The sequence below is a fragment of the Tachyglossus aculeatus genome, chromosome 1 (assembly GCF_015852505.1).
Source record: "Tachyglossus aculeatus isolate mTacAcu1 chromosome 1, mTacAcu1.pri, whole genome shotgun sequence".
Lineage (NCBI taxonomy): Eukaryota > Metazoa > Chordata > Mammalia > Monotremata > Tachyglossidae > Tachyglossus > Tachyglossus aculeatus.
The window spans coordinates 29060780-29080297 of record NC_052066.1 but is presented as its reverse complement, the minus strand read 5'-3'; the positions used below and the strand labels follow the sequence as shown (position 1 = coordinate 29080297).

General features: G+C 47.9%; 1 protein-coding gene across 1 annotated transcript in view; it reads left to right on the top strand.

Moving 5' to 3' along the window:
• The first annotated feature begins 399 nt into the window (after positions 1-399).
• TF (transferrin) overlaps positions 400-19518 on the top strand; it is a 45044-nt gene continuing 25925 nt past the window's right edge. Inside the window, exons 1-7 of the mRNA XM_038752325.1 lie at positions 400-568; positions 7646-7806; positions 9104-9212; positions 9887-10078; positions 13534-13678; positions 15360-15415; positions 18919-19097. Of these exons, the coding sequence (XP_038608253.1) occupies positions 523-568; positions 7646-7806; positions 9104-9212; positions 9887-10078; positions 13534-13678; positions 15360-15415; positions 18919-19097 (888 nt within the window). The 5' untranslated portion in view covers positions 400-522. The remainder of the gene's footprint in view (positions 569-7645; positions 7807-9103; positions 9213-9886; positions 10079-13533; positions 13679-15359; positions 15416-18918; positions 19098-19518) is intronic.

Below are 19518 nucleotides of genomic sequence, written 5' to 3'. Positions count from 1 at the left end.
CCCATTTTCCAGACGAGGTAACTGAGGTCTAGAGAAGTGAAGTGACCTGATGATGATGATGATGATGGCATTTGGTAAGCGCTTACTACGTGCCAAGCACTGTTCTCAGCCCCGGGGGATCAAGTTGTCCCACGGGGGGCTCACAGTTTTCATCCCCATTTCACAGATGAGGTCACTGAGGCCCAGAGAAGTGAAGTGACTGGCCCAAAGCCGCCGAGCCGGGATTTGATCCCATGACCTCTGACACCAAAGCCCATGATCTTTCCACTGAGCCACGCTGCTTCTCTGCGGGGAGGAGGAGGAAGGAGAAGAAGGAGGAGGAGGAGGGGCGGTTGTTGGGAAAGGTGGGTGGACCAGCCAGGGCGGCCGCTCTATAAAGAGGCCTGGCCTGCACTCAGCTCCGGGACTCAGCGCATACAACGCTCCGGCCCTCCTCCTCTTCTTCTTCCTCCTCCTCCTCCTCCTCCTCTCCTCCTCCTCCTCCTCCTCCAGGCCGCGCATCGCGGCCCCGGCATCGGAGAGATGAGAGCATCAGTCCTCTCCGCCCTGCTGTCCTGCTGGATTCTCGGTGAGTGACATCCCCGGCCCCCCACACACATTCACTCATTCATTCAGTAGTATTTATTGAGCGCTTACTGTGTGCAGAGCACCGGACTAAGCGCTTGGGACACATTTTTAGACTGTGAGCCCACTGTTGGGCAGGGCCTGTCTCTATATGTTGCCAGTTTGTACTTCCCAAGCGCTTAGTACAGTGCTCTGCACATAGTGAGCGCTCAATAAATACAATTGATGATGATGATGATTCACTCATTCATTCAATCGTATTTATTGAGCGCTTACTGTGTGCAAAGCACCGGACTAAACGCTTGGGTGGTACAATTGAGCATCATATAGAGGCGGTCCCTACCCAACAACGGGCTCGCAGTCTAGAAGGGGGAGACTTCTTGCCCAATTGTACTCTCCAAGCGCTTAGTACAGAGCTCTGGACGCAGTAAGCGCACCACTTGGCTGCTGTGTGATCTTGGGTAAGTCACTTCACTTCTCCGGGCCACTGTGACCTCATCTGGAAAATGGGGATTAAAAGTGTGAGCCCCACGTGGGACAACTTGATTACCCTGTATCTACCCCAGCGCTCAGAACAGTGCTTGGCGCATAATAGTAATAATGGTATTTGTTAAGCACTTACTATGGGCCAAGCACTGTTCAAAGTGCTGGGGCAGATACAAACTCTGTACTAAGTGCTTGGAAAGTACAATTGGGCAAGAAATCTCCCCCTTCTAGACTGTGAGCCCACTGTTGGGTAGGGACTGTCTCTATATGTTGCCAACTTGTACTTCCCAAGCGCTTAGTACAGTGCTCTGCACACAGTAAGTGCTCAGTAAATACGATTGAATGAATGAATGAATACAAGGTAATCAGGTTGCCCCACGTGAGGCTCACAGTCTTAATCTCCATTTTACAGATAAGGTAACCGAGGCCCAGAGAAGTGAAGTGGCTTGCCCAAGGTCACACAGTAGACAAGTGGTGGAGCTGGGGTTAGAACCCACATTTTCCAACTCCCAAGCCCGGGCTCTTTCTCTGGGCTTGAGTTCTGTCCTCTGCCGATTTGTACTTCTCAAGCGCTTAGTACAGTGCTCTGCACACAGTAAGCGCTCAATAAATACGATTTAATGAATGGAAAATGAAGATTAGAGACCTGTTTTCCTTCTCCTTTGGTTTGTGAGGCCTTGGGGGGACAGGCGCTGTGTGTGATCAGTTTAATATTGCCTCTATCCCAGCACTTACTACATGCTTGGCACATAGTAAGCCCTTAGCAAGCATTATATCATTATTATTATTATCATTATTTTGCATCTCAGCTACCTCAAACGGAGGCAGCATGACATAGTGTATAGACCACAGACCTGGGAATCAGAAGGACCTGAGTTCTAATCCTGGCTCCGTCATGCATCTGCTGTGGGACCTTGGACAAGTCACTTCACTTTTCTGGGCCTCAGTTCACTCATCTGTAAAATGGGGATGAAGACTGAGCCCCATGTGGGACAGGGACCGTGTCCAACCTGATGATCTTGTTTCTCTATTTATTTGTTTTATTTGTGAATATTTATTCTATTTTATTTTGTTAATATGTTTTGCTTCGTTCTCTGTCTCCCCCTTCTAGACTGTGAGCCCGCTGTTGGGTAGGGACCGTCTCTATATGTTGCCAACTTGTACTTCCCAAGCGCTTAGTACAGTGCTCTGTACATAGTAAGCGCTCAATAAATACGACTGAATGAATGAATGTTTCTATCCTAGTGCTTAGTAAAGTGCCTGGCACATAGTAAGCGCTTGACAAATACCATATTAAAGCCAAACCATCCTCCACCGTGCACATAACATAGGCTGGAGGTCTCCGTTCCCATCTTCCTCCCCCCATTTATCAGTGGCCCTGGCAGGAAACACTTTCCCTTCCAGTATATTTGGGTGCTGTCCCAGAGCAGCAAAATCAGCTTTTTGTGAATCCATTCATTCATTCAATCGTATTTATTGAGCGCCTACCGTGTGCAGAGCACTGTACTAAGTGCTTGGGAAGTACAAGTTGGCAACATCTAGAGACGGTCCCTACCCAACAAGGGGCTTACAGTCTAGAAGGGGGAGACAGACAACAAAACAAAACATGTGGACAGGTGGGCTATTATTATTATTATTAGAGGCACCTTGGGTCTCCTCTGTGGTGAGGAGCTTCAGAGGACTGGCTTTGAATGCTAATTCTACCTTGGTCATGCTGTGTGATTTGGTCTAATAATAATGATGCCCTTTGTTAATCGCTTACTACGTGCAAAGCACTGTTCTAATCGCTGGGGGGGATACAAGGTGATCAGGTTGTCCCATGTGGGGCTCACATTCTTAATCCCCATTAACAAATGAGGTAACTGAGGCACAGAGAAGTTAACTGACTTGCCCAAAGTCACACAGCTGACAAGCGGCGGAGTCGGAATTAGAACCCATGACCTCTGACTCTCAAGTCTGGGCTCTTTCCACTGAGCCACACTCCTTTTCAGCCGGTCTAGTAGCCTGACTTCTCTGTGCTTCATCGTTTCCATCTTTCTGAGAATCTGGTAAGGATTTCAGGTCCTTGTTGTCACCATTGCAGTCTCTGTTGCTCTCTATAGATGCTTTATTGAATCACACTCCCCTCAACCCCACTGCACTTATATAAATACCTATAAATTATTTCTTTATATTAATGTCTCTCTCCCCCTTTGTGGGCAGGGAGCAGGTCTACCAGTTTTTTAGTACTGTACTCTATCAAGCGCTTAGTAGAGTTCTCTGAACACAGCAAGTGTCCAGTAAGTGCCACTGATTGATACACAATGACAAAAGGGCTTCTACTCTTGGCAGTCTTTAGGCTAGGAAGCATTAGAAGAGTGCTTGGCACATAGCTAACGCTTAACAAATACCGTCATTATTATTATTAAATGTGGGGAGAGACTGTTCTATGCCTCCTCCAATCAGCCAGTGTGAAAAACTAACAACTCCTGAGCTACCGAGAAAGGGATGAAGTACTTTAGTTAAGGAATTCAAGGCACTTATAATTGTGGTTTTTGTTAAGCGCTTATTAGGTGCCAAGTTCCGCTCTCCGTACAGGGTAATCAGTCCCTGTGCTGGCTCCCACCAGGTGGAGGGAGAAAAGGTATTGAAGCCCCATTTTACAGATGAGGAAACTGACACAGAGAATAATAATAATAATAATGGCATTTATTAAGTGCTTACTATGTGCAAAGCACTGTTCTAAGCACTGGGGAGGTTACAAGGTGAGCAGGTTGTCCCACGTGGGGCTCACAGTCTTAATCCCCATTTTACAGTTGAGGGAACTGAGGCACAGAGAAGTTAAGTGACTTGCCCAAAGTCTTTCATTCATTCAATCATATTTATTGAGCGCTTACTGTATGCAGAGCACTGTACCAAGCGCTTGGGAAGTACAAGTTGGCAACATATAGAGACGGTCCCGACCCAACAGCAGGCTCACAGTGTAGAAGGGGGAGACAGAGAACAAAACAAAACATATTAACAAAATAAAATAAATAGAATAAATATGTACAAATAAAACAATTGGCAGAGCTGGGATTTGAACCCCTGACCTCTGACTCCAAAGCCCATGCTCTTTTCCACTGACCCACGCTGCTCCTCTTGACTTCTTAGAGAAGTATTTATTTATTTATCTTACTTGTACATATCTATTCTACTTATTTTATTCTGTTAGTATGTTTGGTTTAGTTCTCTGCCTCCCCCTTCCAGACTGTGAGCCCGCTGTTGGGTAGGGACTGTCTCTATGTGTTGCCGACTTGTACTTCCCAAGCACTTAGTACAGTGCTCTGCACACAGTAAGCGCTCAATAAATACGATTGATTGATTACCCAAGGTCTCGCAGCAGGCGGGTGATGGAGCCGGGATTAGAACCCAGGTCTCCTGTTGCCCAGGCCCATGCTCTGAGGGAGACGCTTTACACTCATCATCTCCTGAGGGACTTTTCAACAGGGAAGGAATGGGAATTTTACTGTGGTTCAGAGGGGTGAAGAGGTCTGCTCAAGACCTGGACAAGTGAGATGGATGAGGCCTGGCTCTCTACCTTGGGAAAACGGGGTTTGTCCCCCCTCTCAGGGCTTTTAACTCTTCTCACAAACCATGCTGTGGCTTTCCTGTATATATGTATATACTGTATATATGTATATATGTTTGTACTTATTTATTACTCTATTTATTTTACCTGTACATATCTATTCTATTTTATTTTGTTAGTATGTTTGGCTTTGTTCTCTGTCTCCCCCTTTTAGACTGTGAGCCCACTGTTGGGTAGGGACCGTCCCTATATGTTGCCAACTTGTACTTCCCAAGCGCTTAGGACAGTGCTCCGCACACAATAACCTCTCAATAAATACGATTGATTGATTGATTTCCAAAGCTGCGGGGCTGCTGATGCCGCTAATGTCCCGGGCCAAGCTCATGACCATTCGGGATTTTCCGGCCCAGGGCTCCCCTCCGTCCCTCCCAGCCGCGACAGGTTACTGGTGGCACCTGAGAGGTCTGTGGTCTTTTCTGATTTCCACTCTAAGACCCAGGAAACCCAGAATTTTTCTCTGCTTCCCCCTTCCCCTGTTTCCTTCCCTTCAGCCAAGCCGGTGAGGGCAGCATTTCAACTCTTTTTGTAGGGCATCGTTGATTCGGACACTGGCAAAGTAATAATAATAATGATGGCATTTATTAAGCGTTTACTATGTGCAAAGCACTGTTCTAAGGGCAAAGTAATAATAATAATAATGATTCTGGCATTTGTTAAGCGCTTATTATGTGTGAGACACTAATCTAAGTGCCGGGGCGGCGGGGGGGATACAAAGTGATCAGGTTGTCCCATGTGGGGCTCACAGTCTTAATCCCCATTTTATAGATGAGGTAACTGAGGCACAGAGAAGTTAAGTGGCTTGCCCAAAGTCACACAGCTGACAAGCAGCAGAGTTGGGATTAGAACCCATGACCTCTGGCTCCCAAACCCGTGCTCTTTCCACCGAGCCACGCTGCTTCTCTTAAGTAGGGAGAAAACTCCTCAATGCCTCAAGCCCCAGTTGTAACGGGGTTCTTTCTTTCTTTTTTTAGTGATATTTGTTAAGCGCTTACTATGTGCCAGGCCACTGTACTAAGCACTGGGTTAGGTACAAGCTAATTTGGTTGGTCACAGCCCATGCCCCATATGGGGCTCACAGTCTTAATCCCTATTTTGCAGTTGAGGTAACTGAGGCACAGAGAAGGGAAGTGACTTATCCAAGGCTGCACAGCAGACAAGTGGCGGAGGAGGGATTAGAACCCAGGACCTTCTGGCTCCCAGGCCCACCTGGCCTCCTCTGTCCTGGAAATCCCTCTGGCTGGTTTCTTCTAGGAAGGTGTGGAAGCCCCGGGGCACAGAACTCTGGATTTGGAGCTCTTCCCTAGACTGTAAACTCATTACGGACTATTATACTGTTACACTGTTATAACAGTATATATACTGTTATACTGTTGTCTTGTGTTCTCCCAAGCGCTTAGTACAGTGCTCTACACACAGTACATGCTCTGTGATTACCATTCACTGACCGACTCCAAGGATTGTTCCCCCAGAAAAGTGGATCCAATGTAGTTTAGGGTTTTAATAATAATAATAACAATAATGATGGCATTTGTTAAGCACTTACTATGTGCCAAGCAGTGTTCTAAGCGCTGGGGGGGATACAAGGCGATCAGGTTGTCCCACGTGGGGCTCACAGTCTTAGAAGCAGCGTGGCTCAGTGGAAAAGAGCCTGGGCTTTGGAGTCAGAGGTCATGGGTTCAAATCCCGGCTCCGTCAGCTGTGTGACTTTGGGCAAGTCACTTCTCTGGGCCTCAGTTCCCTTATTTGGAAAATGGGGATTAAGACTGTGAGCCCCCCGTGGGACAACCTGATCACCTTGTAACCTCCCCAGCGCTTAGAACAGTGCTTTGCATGTAGTAATCGCTTAATAAATGCCATCATTATTATTAATCCCCATTTTACACTCCGCCACTGACCAGCTGTGTGACTTTGGGCAAGTCACTTGGACTTCTCTGGGCCTCAGGTCCCTGATCTGTAAAATGGGGATGAAGACTGTGAGCCCCACAGGGGGGAACCTGATGACCTTGTATCTCCCCCAGCGCTTAGAACATTCATTCATTCATTCAATCGTACTTATTGAGCGCTTACTGGGTGCAGAGCACTGGACTAAGCACTTGGGAAGTCCAAGTTGGCAACACATAGAGACGGTTCCTACCCAACAGCGGGCTCACAGTCTAGAAGAAACAGTGCTCAGCACATAGTAAGCGCTTAATAATAATAATAATAATAATGATGGCATTTATTAAGCGCTTACTATGTGCAAAGCACTGCTCTAAGCGCTGGGGGATACAAGGTGACCATGTTGCCCCACCACGGGGCTCACAGTTTTCGTCCCCATTTTACAGATGGAACTGAGGCCCACAGAAGTGAAGTGACTTGCCCAAGATCACACAGCTGACAAGCGGTGGAGTCGGGATTTGAACCCCTGACGTCTGACTCGAAAGCCCGGGCTCTTGCCACTGAACCACACTGCTTCCCTATGCTGTACTGTACTATACTGTAATACACTATATACAGTCCTATTCCCAAGCGCTTAGTACAGTGCTCTACACACCAGCTTGGCTCAGTGGAAAAGAGCCCGGGCTTAGGAGTCAGAGGTCAGGGGTTCAAATCCCGGCTCCGCCACTTGTCAGCTGTGTGACTTTGGGCAAGTCACTTCACTTCTCTGTGCCTCAGTTCCCTCATCTGGAAAATGGAGATGAGGACTGTGAGCCGCCCGTGGGACAACATGATCGCATTGTAACCTCCCCAGCGCTTAGAACAGTGCTTTGCACATAGTAAGCGCTTAATAAATGCCGTTATTATTATTACACACAGTAAGCGCTCAATAAATACGATTGAGTGAATGAATGAACGATCCAGTCCCCTTAACAAATGCCATTATTATTATTATTATTATTATTATTATTATTATTATTATTATTTCTTTGAGCCGGCTGGCTCACTCTGCTCTGAGTGAGGCTTTCAGGGCCCCTTGACATCTTCGTTATTGGTCTGCCTTTCCAGGGCTATGCCTCGCCACCCCCGAGAAGAACGTGAGGTGGTGCGTCACGTCGGACAGTGAGTTGAAGAAATGCAACGAACTCAAAGAAGAGATGAAAGAGGCCACCCCCACCCTTAGCTGCGTGAAGAAGACCTCCTCCCTCGAATGCATCAAGGCTATCGCCGTGAGTGACCCCCACGGCTGGCTTCTTGGGGGACGAGGAGGGCCGGGCCGGGGCGGGAGGGCCCGGGGACCAGTTGGTTTTCCATGGGAATCAATCATTCAATCAATCAATCGTATTTATTGAGCGCTTACTGTGTGCAGAGCACTGTACTGAGTGCTTGGGAAGTCCAAGTTGGCAACATATAGAGACAGTCCCTACCCAACAGTGGGCTCGCAGTCTAAAAGGGGGAGACAGAGAACAAAACCAAATATACTAACAAAATAAAATAAATAGAATAGATATATACAAGTAAAATAAATAAATAAATAGAATAATACTTATCAAAATATCTTCCAGAGAGCTGACCAATCATTCATTCATTCAACCAATGGTTTTTGAGTGCTTATTATCTGCAGAGCATTGTACTAAGCACTCTAAGAGTCGGAAATGCAAAAGGGGCCAAATCTGGTTGCCCAGCCTGCAGCGGTGATATCTGTTAAGCACTTACTACGTGCCAGGCACTGTACTAAGCGCTGGGGTGGATATGAGCAAATCAGGTAGGACACAATCCCTGTCCCACATGGCTCCCAGTCTAAATCCTGCCACTTGTCTGCCATCCATTGCAACTGGATGGAGTGAGAATTTCAGGATAAGGGATTTAGGGGGTACACTGAGAAAAACCCTAATTCTGGGTCATTGCAATGTGTTCTCATGAGGTTAGCCCCTGCAGACTCTTAACAATCAATCATTCGTATTTATTGAGCGCTTACTGTGTGCAGAGCACTGGACTAAGTGCTTGGGAAGTACAAGTTGGCAACATATAACACTTGCTTTAGGAGACAATGCCTGAAATGACTTCAGTGTGGTTCTATCTGGAGCAGAGGAATGTTCTAGAGGGTCCTTTGAAGTTCCTTCAATCAATCAGTCAATCGGATTTATTGAGCACTTACTCGGTGCAGGGCACTGTCCTAAATGCTTGGGAGAGTCCAATAGAACAATAACATAAAGTTGGTAGACGCGGTCCCTAGCTTGTACTTCTCAAGTGCTAACTTGTACTTCTCAAGCACTTAGTACAGTGCTCCGCACACAGTAAACGCTCAATAAATACGATTGAATGAATGAATGCCCACAACCAGCTGATAGTCTAATAATAATGATGATGGTATTTAAGCACTTACTATGTGCGAAGCACTGGTGGATCACCAGGCCACGGAAACTTTAATCGCCCGACTGCCTGCCCGGGAGCCCTCTTCCGTGGAATCTCGTGGCTCCGGCTCTGAGATGGGGAATTTTTCTTTGTTGTTTTTGATCCCCCCAGGAAAACGAAGCCGACGGCATAACTGTTGACGGCGGTTTGGTCTATGAAGCAGGCCTGGCCCCCTACAACCTGAAGCCCATCGTGGCCGAGGACTATGGCACTCGAGACCGTAAGTTTTCCCTGATGCCAGTGGACCGGCCGATGTGGACAGTGGCTGTAGGTTTTTGCGGTCTCACTGGCCGCAGACAGCGGGTGGACATGGGACAGTCTTGGGAATCCCACAAGACGCGTCATTCTGAACCATTTGGGGTGGCTATTGCGACCTTAGAATCATTATCACTATTATTATTTCCATAATTACCGTGATACTAAGCGCTTGCTGGGTGCCAGGCATTATGCTAAGCTCTGGGATGGGGACAAGATAATTAGGTAATTAGTCCCACAAGGGGGTCCCAGTCTGAAGGACTGACGACTTTGACACCTGTCTCCGTGTTTTGTTGCCTGTCTCCCCCTTCTAGACTGTGAGCCCACTTTTGGGTAGGGGCCGTCTCTATAGGTTGCCGACTTGGACTTCCCAGCGCTTAGTCCGGTGCTCTGCACACAGTAAGCACTCAATAAATACGATTGATTCTAGACTGTGAGCCCGTTGTTGGGTAGGGACCGTATCTGTTGCCGACTTGCACTTCCCAAGCGCTTAGTCCAGTGCTCTGCACACAGGAAGCGCTCAATAAGTAGGATTGAGTGAATGAATGAACTGAATGAACGGCCTTCCTGGGTAGCGTGGGTTCAAGTTGACCACGGGGTCTTCCGCTGACCGGCTGAGGGGCTTCCTCTCTCTTGCAGACCCCAACACTCACTACTTCACCGTGGCTGTGGGGAAGAGGGGCACCGGCTTCCAGTTCAAAGACCTCAGCGGCAAGAAATCCTGCCACACCGGCCTGGGCAGGTTCGCGGGCTGGATCATGCCCATCGGACGTCTCCTGGACCTCAATCTCCTAAAGTGGCCGGGAGCGGCCACCATGCCCATTGAGAAAGGTTAGTGTGGACGCCCCGGGGAGGCCCCGTGGTCCCGACTCAATAATAATAATAATAATAATGGCATTTGTTAAGCACTTACTATGTGCAAAGCACTGTTCTAAGCGCTGGGGAGGTTACAAGGTGATCAGGTTGTCCCACGGGGGGCTCACAGTTTTAATCCCCATTTTACAGATGAGGGAACTGAGGCCCAGAGAAGTGACTTGCCCAAAGTCACACAGCTGGCAACTGGCAGAGCCGGGATTTGAACCCACGACCTCGGACTCCAAAGCCCGGGCTCTTTCCACTGAGCCACGCTGCTGCTTGATTTAATCAATCCATCAATCGATTGGATTTATTGAGCACTTACTGTGTGCAGAGCACTGTACTAAGCGCTTGGGAAGTCCAAGTTGGCAACATATAAAGACAGTCCCTACCCAACAGCGGCTCACAGTCTAGAAGGGGGAGGCAGACAACAAAACAAAACATATTAACAAAATAAAATAGAATAGATATGTACAAGTACACTTTAATAAGCGCTTACTATGTGCAAAGCACTGTTCTAAGCTCTGGGGAGGATACAAGGTGATCAGGTTGTCCCATGGGGGGCTCACAGACTTCATCCCCATTTTACAGATGAGGGAACTGAGGCACAGAGAAATTAAGTGACTTGCCCAAAATCACTCAGCTGGCAATTGGTGGAGCCGGGGTTTGAACCCATGACCTCTGACTCTAAAGAGAAGCAGCGTGGCTCAGTGGAAAGAGCCCGGGCTTTGGAGTCAGAGGTCATGGGTTCAAATCCCGGCTCTGCCAATTGTCAGCTGTGTGACTTTGGGCAAGTCACGTCTCTGGGCCTCAGTTCCCTCATCTGTAAAATGGGGATGAAGACTGTGAGCACCCTGTAGGACAACTTCATCACCTTGTACCCTCCCCAGTGCTTAGAACAGTGCTTTGCACATAGTAAGCGCTTAATAAATGCCATCATCATTATTAAAGCCCAGCTCTTTCCACTGAGCCACGCTGCTTCTCTAAAGAACTAGTCTGGGAGTCAGAAGGCTCTGCCACTTGTCTGCTGTGTGATCTTGGGCAAGTCGCTTCACTTCTCTGGGCCTCAGTGACCTCATCTCGAAAATGGGGATGGAGACGGTGAGCCCCAGGTGGGACACAGTCCACCCCGATTAGCTTATATCTACCCTAGCAGTTAGTACAGTGCCTGGCACGTAAAGAGAAGCAGCATGGCTCCGTGGAAAGAGCTTTGGAGTCAGAGGTCATGGGTTCAAATCCCAGCTCCACCACTTGTCAGCTGCGTGACTTGGGGCGAGTCACTTCTCTGCGCCTCAGTTACCTCATCTGTAAAATGGGAATGAAGACTGTGAGACCCCCCCCATGGGACAAGCTGATTACCTTGTAACCTCCCCAGTGCTTAGAACAGTGCTTTGCACATAGTAAGCACTTAATAAATGCCATTATTGTTATTATTATTATCCAATACCACACCTTCTAGACTGTGAGCCCGTTGTTGGGTAGGGACCGTCTCTATGTATTGCCGACTTGTACTTCCCAAGTGCTTAGTACAGTGCTTTGCACATAGTGAGCACTTAATAAATGCCATTATTATTATTATTATTATTATTATCCAATGCCACACCTTCTAGACTGTGAGCCCGTTGTTGGGTAGGGACTGTCTCTATGTATTGCCGACTTGTACTTCCCAAGTGCTTAGTACAGTGCTTTGCACATAGTGAGCACTTAATAAATGCCATTATTATTATTATTATTATCCAATACCACACCTTCTAGACTGTGAGCCTGTTGTTGGGTAAGGACCGTCTCTATGTATTGCCGACTTGTACTTCCCAAGTGCTTAGTACAGTGCTCTGCACACAGTAAGCGCTCATTAAATACGATTGAATGAATACAATTAAACAACCACAACACTGCTGGAAGGCTGCTGAAAAAGAAACCACTCTGTGGGTGGCTTCCTGCACAGCCATTAAACTCTCTTCCCCTGGGTGCCTAAATTTGAGTCGTGGGCAAAGAACAAAATAGGAGATTTGGGCTCTTAGGAAGACTATCATTCTGTCCAGAATCATGGCCAACCTTCCACCTGCCAACGCTCCTACTCTCACTATTCCTCCGTAATAATAATAATAATAATAATAATAATAATAATAATAATGATAGCATTTGTTAAGTGCTTACTATGTGCAAAACACTGTTCTAAGCGCTGGGGAGGTTACAAGCTGATCAGGTTGTCCCACGGGGGGCTCACAGTCTTAATCCCCATTTTACAGATGAGGGAACTGAGGCCCAGAGAAGTGAAGTGACTTGCCCAAAGTCACACAGCTGACAAGGGGCGGAGCCGGGATTTGAACCCCTGACCTCCGACTCCAAAGCCCAGGCTCTTTCCACTGAGCCACGTTGCTTCTCCATCCTCCCACTCTGCGTCAATCAATCAACAGAATTTATTCATTCCTTCACTCGCTCATTTGATTGTATTTACTGAGCGGTTACAGTGGGTCGAGCACTGTACTGAGCCCTTGGGAGAGTACGCTACAACAATAAACATCATCATCATCAATTGTATTTATTGAGCGCTTACTATGTGCAGAGCACTGTACTAAGCGCTTGGGAAGTACAAATTGGCAACATATAGAGACAGTCCCTACCCGACAGTGGGCTCACAGTCTAAAAGGGGGGACAGAAAACTAAACCAAACATACTAACAAAATAAAATAAATAGAATAGATATGTACAAGTAAAATAAATAAATAGAGTAATAAATATGTACAAACATACATATATACAGGTGCTGTGGGGAAGGGAAGGAGGTAAGATGTGGGGGATGGAGAGGGGAACGAGGGGGAGAGGAAGGAAGGGGCTCAGTCTGGGAAGGCCTCCTGGAGGAGGTGAGCTCTCAGTAGGGCCCTGAAGGGAGGAAGAGAGCGAGCTTGGCGCATGGGCGGAGGGAGGGCATTCCAGGCCCGGGGGATGACGTGGGCCGGGGGTCGATGGCGGGACAGGCGAGAGCGAGGTACGGTGAGGAGATCAGCCGCAGAGGAGCGGAGAGTGCGGGCTGGGCTGGAGAAGGACAGAAGGGAGGTGAGGTAGGAGGGGGCGAGGGGATGGACAGCCTTGAAGCCCAGGGGGAGGAGTTTCTGCCTGATGCGCAGATTGATTGGTAGCCACTGGAGATTTTTGACACATCCAGACACATTTCCTGCCACAACAAATGGGGGAGATGGACTTCTAGACTGTATTATTGTTATTGTTAAGTAGACAGGTGTCAATACCACCGGATGAGGGAACTGAGGCCCAGAGAGGTGAAGTCCCACAGGTCCCACAGCTGACAAACGGCGGAGCAGGGTGACCCGGTTTGGTCGGGGACGGGAGGCTCGCTTGCCTGCGGGGTGGGGTTTCGGGGGCGGCGGACACCTCCTCCAACCTCTCCTCTCTGCCGTCCGTTTCCGACACAGCTGTGGCCAAGTTCTTCTCCGCGAGCTGCGTCCCCTGTGCCGCCGGGAAGGATCCCGACCTCTGCCGTCTCTGCAAGGGTGTGGGCAACGACAAGTGCGCCTGTTCGGACCGAGAGCCCTACTACGGCTACTCTGGGGCCTTCAAGTGAGTGACCTACGTTGAGCCGGCCCGCTCATCCCCTCTGGAGCCCTCTCCGCTCCAGGGCAGCGTGGCTCAGTGGAAAGAGCCCGGGCTTTGGAGTCAGAGGCCGTGGCTTCGAATCCCGGCTCCGCCACACGTCTGCTGTGTGACCTTGGGCAAGTCACTTCTCGGAGCCTCAGTTCCCTCATCTGGAAAATGGGGATGATGACTGTGAGCCCCACGTGGGACAACCTGATCACCTTGTATCCCCCCAGCGCTTAGAAGAGTGCTTTGCACATAGTAAACGCGTAACAAATACCACCATTATTATTATTATTAGGACCCAAGTCAGCTGCCTGCCTTCTCTCTAATAATAGTGACTAGCAGCCCTTAATATTAATAATAATGATAATAAAGGCTAAGTAAGTAATTAAGCGCTTACTGTGTGCAAAGCACTATTCTAAGCGCTGGGGAGGCTACAAGGTGATCAGGTTGTCCCACGGGGGGGCTCACAGTCTTCATCCCCATTTTCCAGGTGAGGTAACTGAGGCCCAGAGAAGTGAAGTGACTTGCCCAAAGTCACATGGCTGACAATTGGCGGAGCCGGGATTTGAACCCAGGACCTCTGACTCCAAATAGAATAATAATGTTGGCATTTCTTAAGCGCTTACTATGTGCCAAGCACTGTTCCAAGCACTGGGGAAGCTACAACGTGATCAGGTTGTCCCACAGGGGGCTCAGTTTTAATCCCCATTTTACAGATGAGGTAACTGAGGCCCAGAGAAGTGAAGTGACTTGCCCAAAGTTACACGGCTGACAATTGGCGGAGCTGGGATTTGAACCCATGACCTCTGACTCCAAATATAATAATAATGTTGGTATTTCTTAAGCACTTACTATGTGCCAAGCACTGTTCCAAGCGCTGGGGAAGCTACAACGTGATCAGGTTGTCCCACAGGGGGCTCAGTTTTAATCCCCATTTTACAGATGAGGTAACTGAGGCCCAGAGAAGTGAAGTGACTTGCCCAAAGTCACACGGCTGACAATTGGCAGAGCCGGGATTTGAACCCATGACCTCTGACTCCACATATAATAATAGTGTTGGTATTTCTTAAGCACTTACTATGTGCCAAGCACTGTTCCAAGCGCTGGGGAAGCTACAACGTGATCAGGTTGTCCCACAGGGGGCTCAGTTTTAATCCCCATTTTACAGATGAGGTAACTGAGGCCCAGAGAAGCGAAGTGACTTGCCCAAAGTCACACGGCTGACAATTGGCAGAGCCGGGATTTGAACCCATGACCTCTGACTCCACATATAATAATAATGTTGGTATTTCTTAAGCACTTACTATGTGCCAAGCACTGTTCCAAGCGCTGGGGAGGCTACAAGGAGATCAGGTTGTCCCACAGGGGGCTCAGTTTTAATCCCTATTTTACAGATGAGGTAACTGAGGCCCAGAGAAGTGAAGTGACTTGCCCAAAGTCACGCGGCTGACAGTTGGCGGAGCGGGGATTTGGACCCGTGACCTCTGACTCCAAAGCCCGTGCGCTTTCCACTGAGCCACGCTGCTGCTCAGCGCTGCTTTCTTAGGTCCTGATCGTATGCCGAGCACTGTGCTAAGCACTGGGGTCGATTCGATTATGGTCACGGTTCCCTGAACTCCCGGCAGTCTCTTCACTGTTGCTGTCTCTTTCCGCTTTGTAGGTGCTTGAAAGAAGGTGCAGGGGATGTGTGTTTTGTCAAGCACACTACTGTTCTAGGTAAGTACGGAGGCGAAAACGTTTCCCTGCCCCTCTCTGCCTGCTTCAGGGACTGTCCAACCTCTCTTCATCTTGGTTTTACGTCTTTTTGATATTTTTTTTTTCCCCCTTTTCCACTTCCTCTCTTTGCTCACTCTTCTCCTTTCCCCAAGCCCAACTGTGGAAATCTGACAATGATTCTTCCCCCGTCTCCTAATCATATTTTGGGTCCTGTTCAGAGATTTGAGTGCGGGTGGATTGGGAAAATGGTAATGATGATAATTCATCATCATCATCATCATCATCATCAATCATATTATTGAGCGCTTACTGTGTGCAGAGCACTGTACTAAGCGCTTGGGAAGTCCAAGTTGGCAACATATAGAGACAGTCCCTACCCAACAGTGGGCTCACAGTCTAAAAGGGGGAGACGGAGAACAAAACCAAACATACTAACAAAATAAAATAAATAGAATAGATATGTACAAGTAAAATAAATAAATAGAGTAATAAATATGTACAAACATATATGCATATATACAGGTGCTGTGGGGAAGGGAAGGAGGTAAGATGGGGGGATGGAAAAGGGGAAAAGGGGGAGAGGAAGGAAGGGGCTCAGTCTGGGAAGGCCTCCAAATAATTGCATTTGTTAAGCGCGTACCACGTGCCAAGCACTGTTTTAAGCACTGGGGTAGATGCAGTGTGATCAATCAATCAATCAGTCATATTTATTGAGCGCTTACTGTGTGCAGAGCACTGTACTAAGCACTTGGGAAGTACAAGTTGGCAACATATAGAACAGAGTGTAATCAGGTTATCCCACTTGGGGCTCACAGTCTTAATTCCCATTTTCCAGAGGAGATAAATGAGGCCCAGAGAAGTGAAGTGGCTTGCCCAAGGACACACAGCAGACAAGTGGGGGAACCGGAATTAGAACCCACGTCCTCTGACTCCCAAGTCCGTGCTCTTTCCACTAAGCCATACTGCTTCTCTGTTGAGCCTGTGAGCCCCACATGGGACAGGGATTCTGTCCAGTCTGATTTGCTTGTATCCACCCCAGCGCTTAGTACAGTGCCTGGCACATAGTAACCGCTTAACAAATACTACAATTATTATTATCATTAAGTGCTTACTGTGTGCCAAGCACTGCACTAAGCCCTGGAGTAAATACAGGATAATTACTAATAATAATAAAAATGATAGCATTTATTAAGCACTTACTGTGTGCAAAGCACTGTTCTAAGCGCTGGGGAGATTACCAGGTGATCAGGTTGTCTCACTGGGGGCTCGCAGTCTTCATTCCCATTTTACAGATGAGGGAACTGAGGCCCAGAGAAGTGAAGTGACTTGCCCAAAGTCACACAGCTGGCAATTGGCAGAGCTGGGATTAGGTTGGACATAGTCCTCTGGCCACATGGGGCTCAAAGTCTGAGCAATCAATCAATCAATGGTATTTATTGAGTGCTTACTATGTGCACAGCACTGTGCTAAGCGCTTTGGCTAGTGCAACAGAATTAGCAGACACATTCCCTGCCCATAACGAGCTAGAGTCTTGGGGACAGACAGACATTAATATAAATAAATGCTATTTTTTCAATCCATCAATCGTATTTATTGAGCGCTTACTGTGTGCAGAGCACTGTACTAAGCGCTTGGGAAGTACAAGTTGGCAACATATAGAGACAGTCCCTAATGTATAATTTAAAGATATGTACATAGCTGCTGTGCACGACAGTAGGATTTAATCCTTGTTTTACAGATGAGGAAACTGAGGCACAGAGAAGTGAAGTGACTTGTCCAAGATCACGCGACAGACAAGTGGCAGAGTTGGGATTGGAAGCAGCGTGGTTTAGTGGAAAGAACACGGCCTTAGGAGTCAGAGGTCGTGGGTTCGAATTTCGTCTCCACCACTTGTCAACCGTGTGACTTTGGGCAAGTCACTCAACTTCTCTGTGGCTCAGTTTCCTCATCCTGTATAATGGGAATGAAGACTATGAGCCCCACATGGGACAACCTGATTACCTTGTATCTACCCCAGTGCTTAGAACAGTGATTCCCAAGCCCCGGCTCTTACCTCCTTCCCTTCCCCACAGCACCTGTATATATGTATATATGTTTGTATATATTTATTACTCTATTTATTTATTTATTTTACTTGTACCTATCTATTCTATTTATTTTATTTTGTTAGTATGTTTGGTTTTGTTCTCTGTCTCCCCTTTCTAGACTGTGAGCCCACTGTTGGGTAGGAACTATCTCTATATGTTGCCAGCTTGTACTTCCCAAGCGCTTAGTACAATGCTCTGCACACAGTAAGTGCTCAATAAATACGATTGATTGATTGATTGATTGCTTGTCACAGAGTAAGTACTTAACAAATACCATCATCATTATTATTATTATTATTAATGGAACCTAGGTCCTCTGACTCCCAGTTCTGGGCTCTTTCCACTAGGCCACTCTGTTTCTCTGTACTTTCTATTCATTCATTCATTCATTCAATCATATTTATTGAGCGCTTACTGTGTGCAGAGCACTGTACTAAGCACTTGGGAAGTACAAGTTGGCAACATAGAGAGAGGGTCCGCTTAGAGCAGTGCTTGGCACATAGCAAGTGCTTAATAAATGCCAACATTATTATTCTCTGGGCCCCAGTTACCTCACCTGTATAAGGTATTGAGGGAGGTTACGGAAGAAGCAGGAAGGGACTGAGGCTGGGAGTCAGAGGATCTGGGTTCTAATCCCGGCTCCGCCGCCTGTCTGCTGTGTGACCTTGGGCCAGTCACTTCACTTCTCTGTCCCTCGGCTCCCTCATCGGTAAAACGGGGATAACAATAATAATGATGGCATGTATTAAGCGTTTACTATGTGCAAAGCACTGTTCTAAGCGCTGGGGGAGATACAAGACGATTAGGTTGTCCCACGGGGGGCTCACAGTCTTCATCCCCATTTTACAGATGAGGGAACTGAGGCCCAGAGAAGTGAAGTGGCTTGCCCAAAGTCACACAGCTGACAAGTGGGGGAGCCGGGATTGGAACCCATGACCTCTGACTCCAAAGGCCAGGCTCTTTCCATTGAGCCACGCTGCTTCTCTGAGCCCCCCGGGCCGTGTCCGAAGCCATCGCTCCCCTCATTATTTATTCATTCAATCGTATTTATTGAGTGCTTACTGTGTGCAGAGCACTGTACTAAGCACTTGGGAAGTACAAATTGGCAACATAATGATAATAGTGGTACTTTTTAAGGGCTGAACATGTGCTAAGCACTGTGCTAGGTGGTAGGGGAGATATAATGACCTACCAAGCCCCTCCGCTTCCACCCCCTCGCTGCTCTTCTCCCATCTCCGGGGGAAAAGCCAAGTTGGGAGGTCAAACGGGCCTGTTGCTGATTATCCTTCAGCTCTGTCTCACGCCTTCCTCGTCTGTGACTAGGGCTGAAGCGTGGCCAGGTTTGGTGGTGGGGCGGCTTCTCTTTCCTTGGAGTTTGCTCATTCTGAGGGTTTCCGCACATCCCGCACTCCCCAGAGAACCTGAAAACCCAGGAGGAGCAGGACAAATTTGAGCTGCTCTGCGAGGATGACTCCAGGAAGCCAGTGTCAGAGTACCTGACGTGCAACCTGGCCCAAGTGCCCGCCCACGCCGTCGTGGCTCGCAGCGTCGATGGCAAGAGAGATCTCATCTGGGATTTCCTCAGGCAGGCCCAGGTACCATGCTTTCCGCCTTCTGCCACCTCCTCCTGTCAATCCTACTGTAGAGCTCACCTCCTCCAAGAGGCCTTCCCAGACTGAGCCCCCTTTTTCCTCTCTTCCTCCCCATCCCCCCTGCCCTACCTCCTTCCCCTCCCCACAGCACCTGTATATATATATGTATATACAGATTTATTACTCTATTTATTTTACATGTACATATTTGCTGTTGTAATTATTTTGTTAATGATGTCTATCTAGCTTTATTTTTATTTATGCTGGTGACTTGACACCTGTCCACATGTTTTGTTGTCTGTCTCCCGCTTCTAGACGGTGAGCCCATTGTTGGGTAGGGACCGTCTCTATATGCTGCCAACTTGTACTTCCCAAGTGCTTAGTACGATGCTCTGCACACAGTAAGCGCTCAATAAATACGATT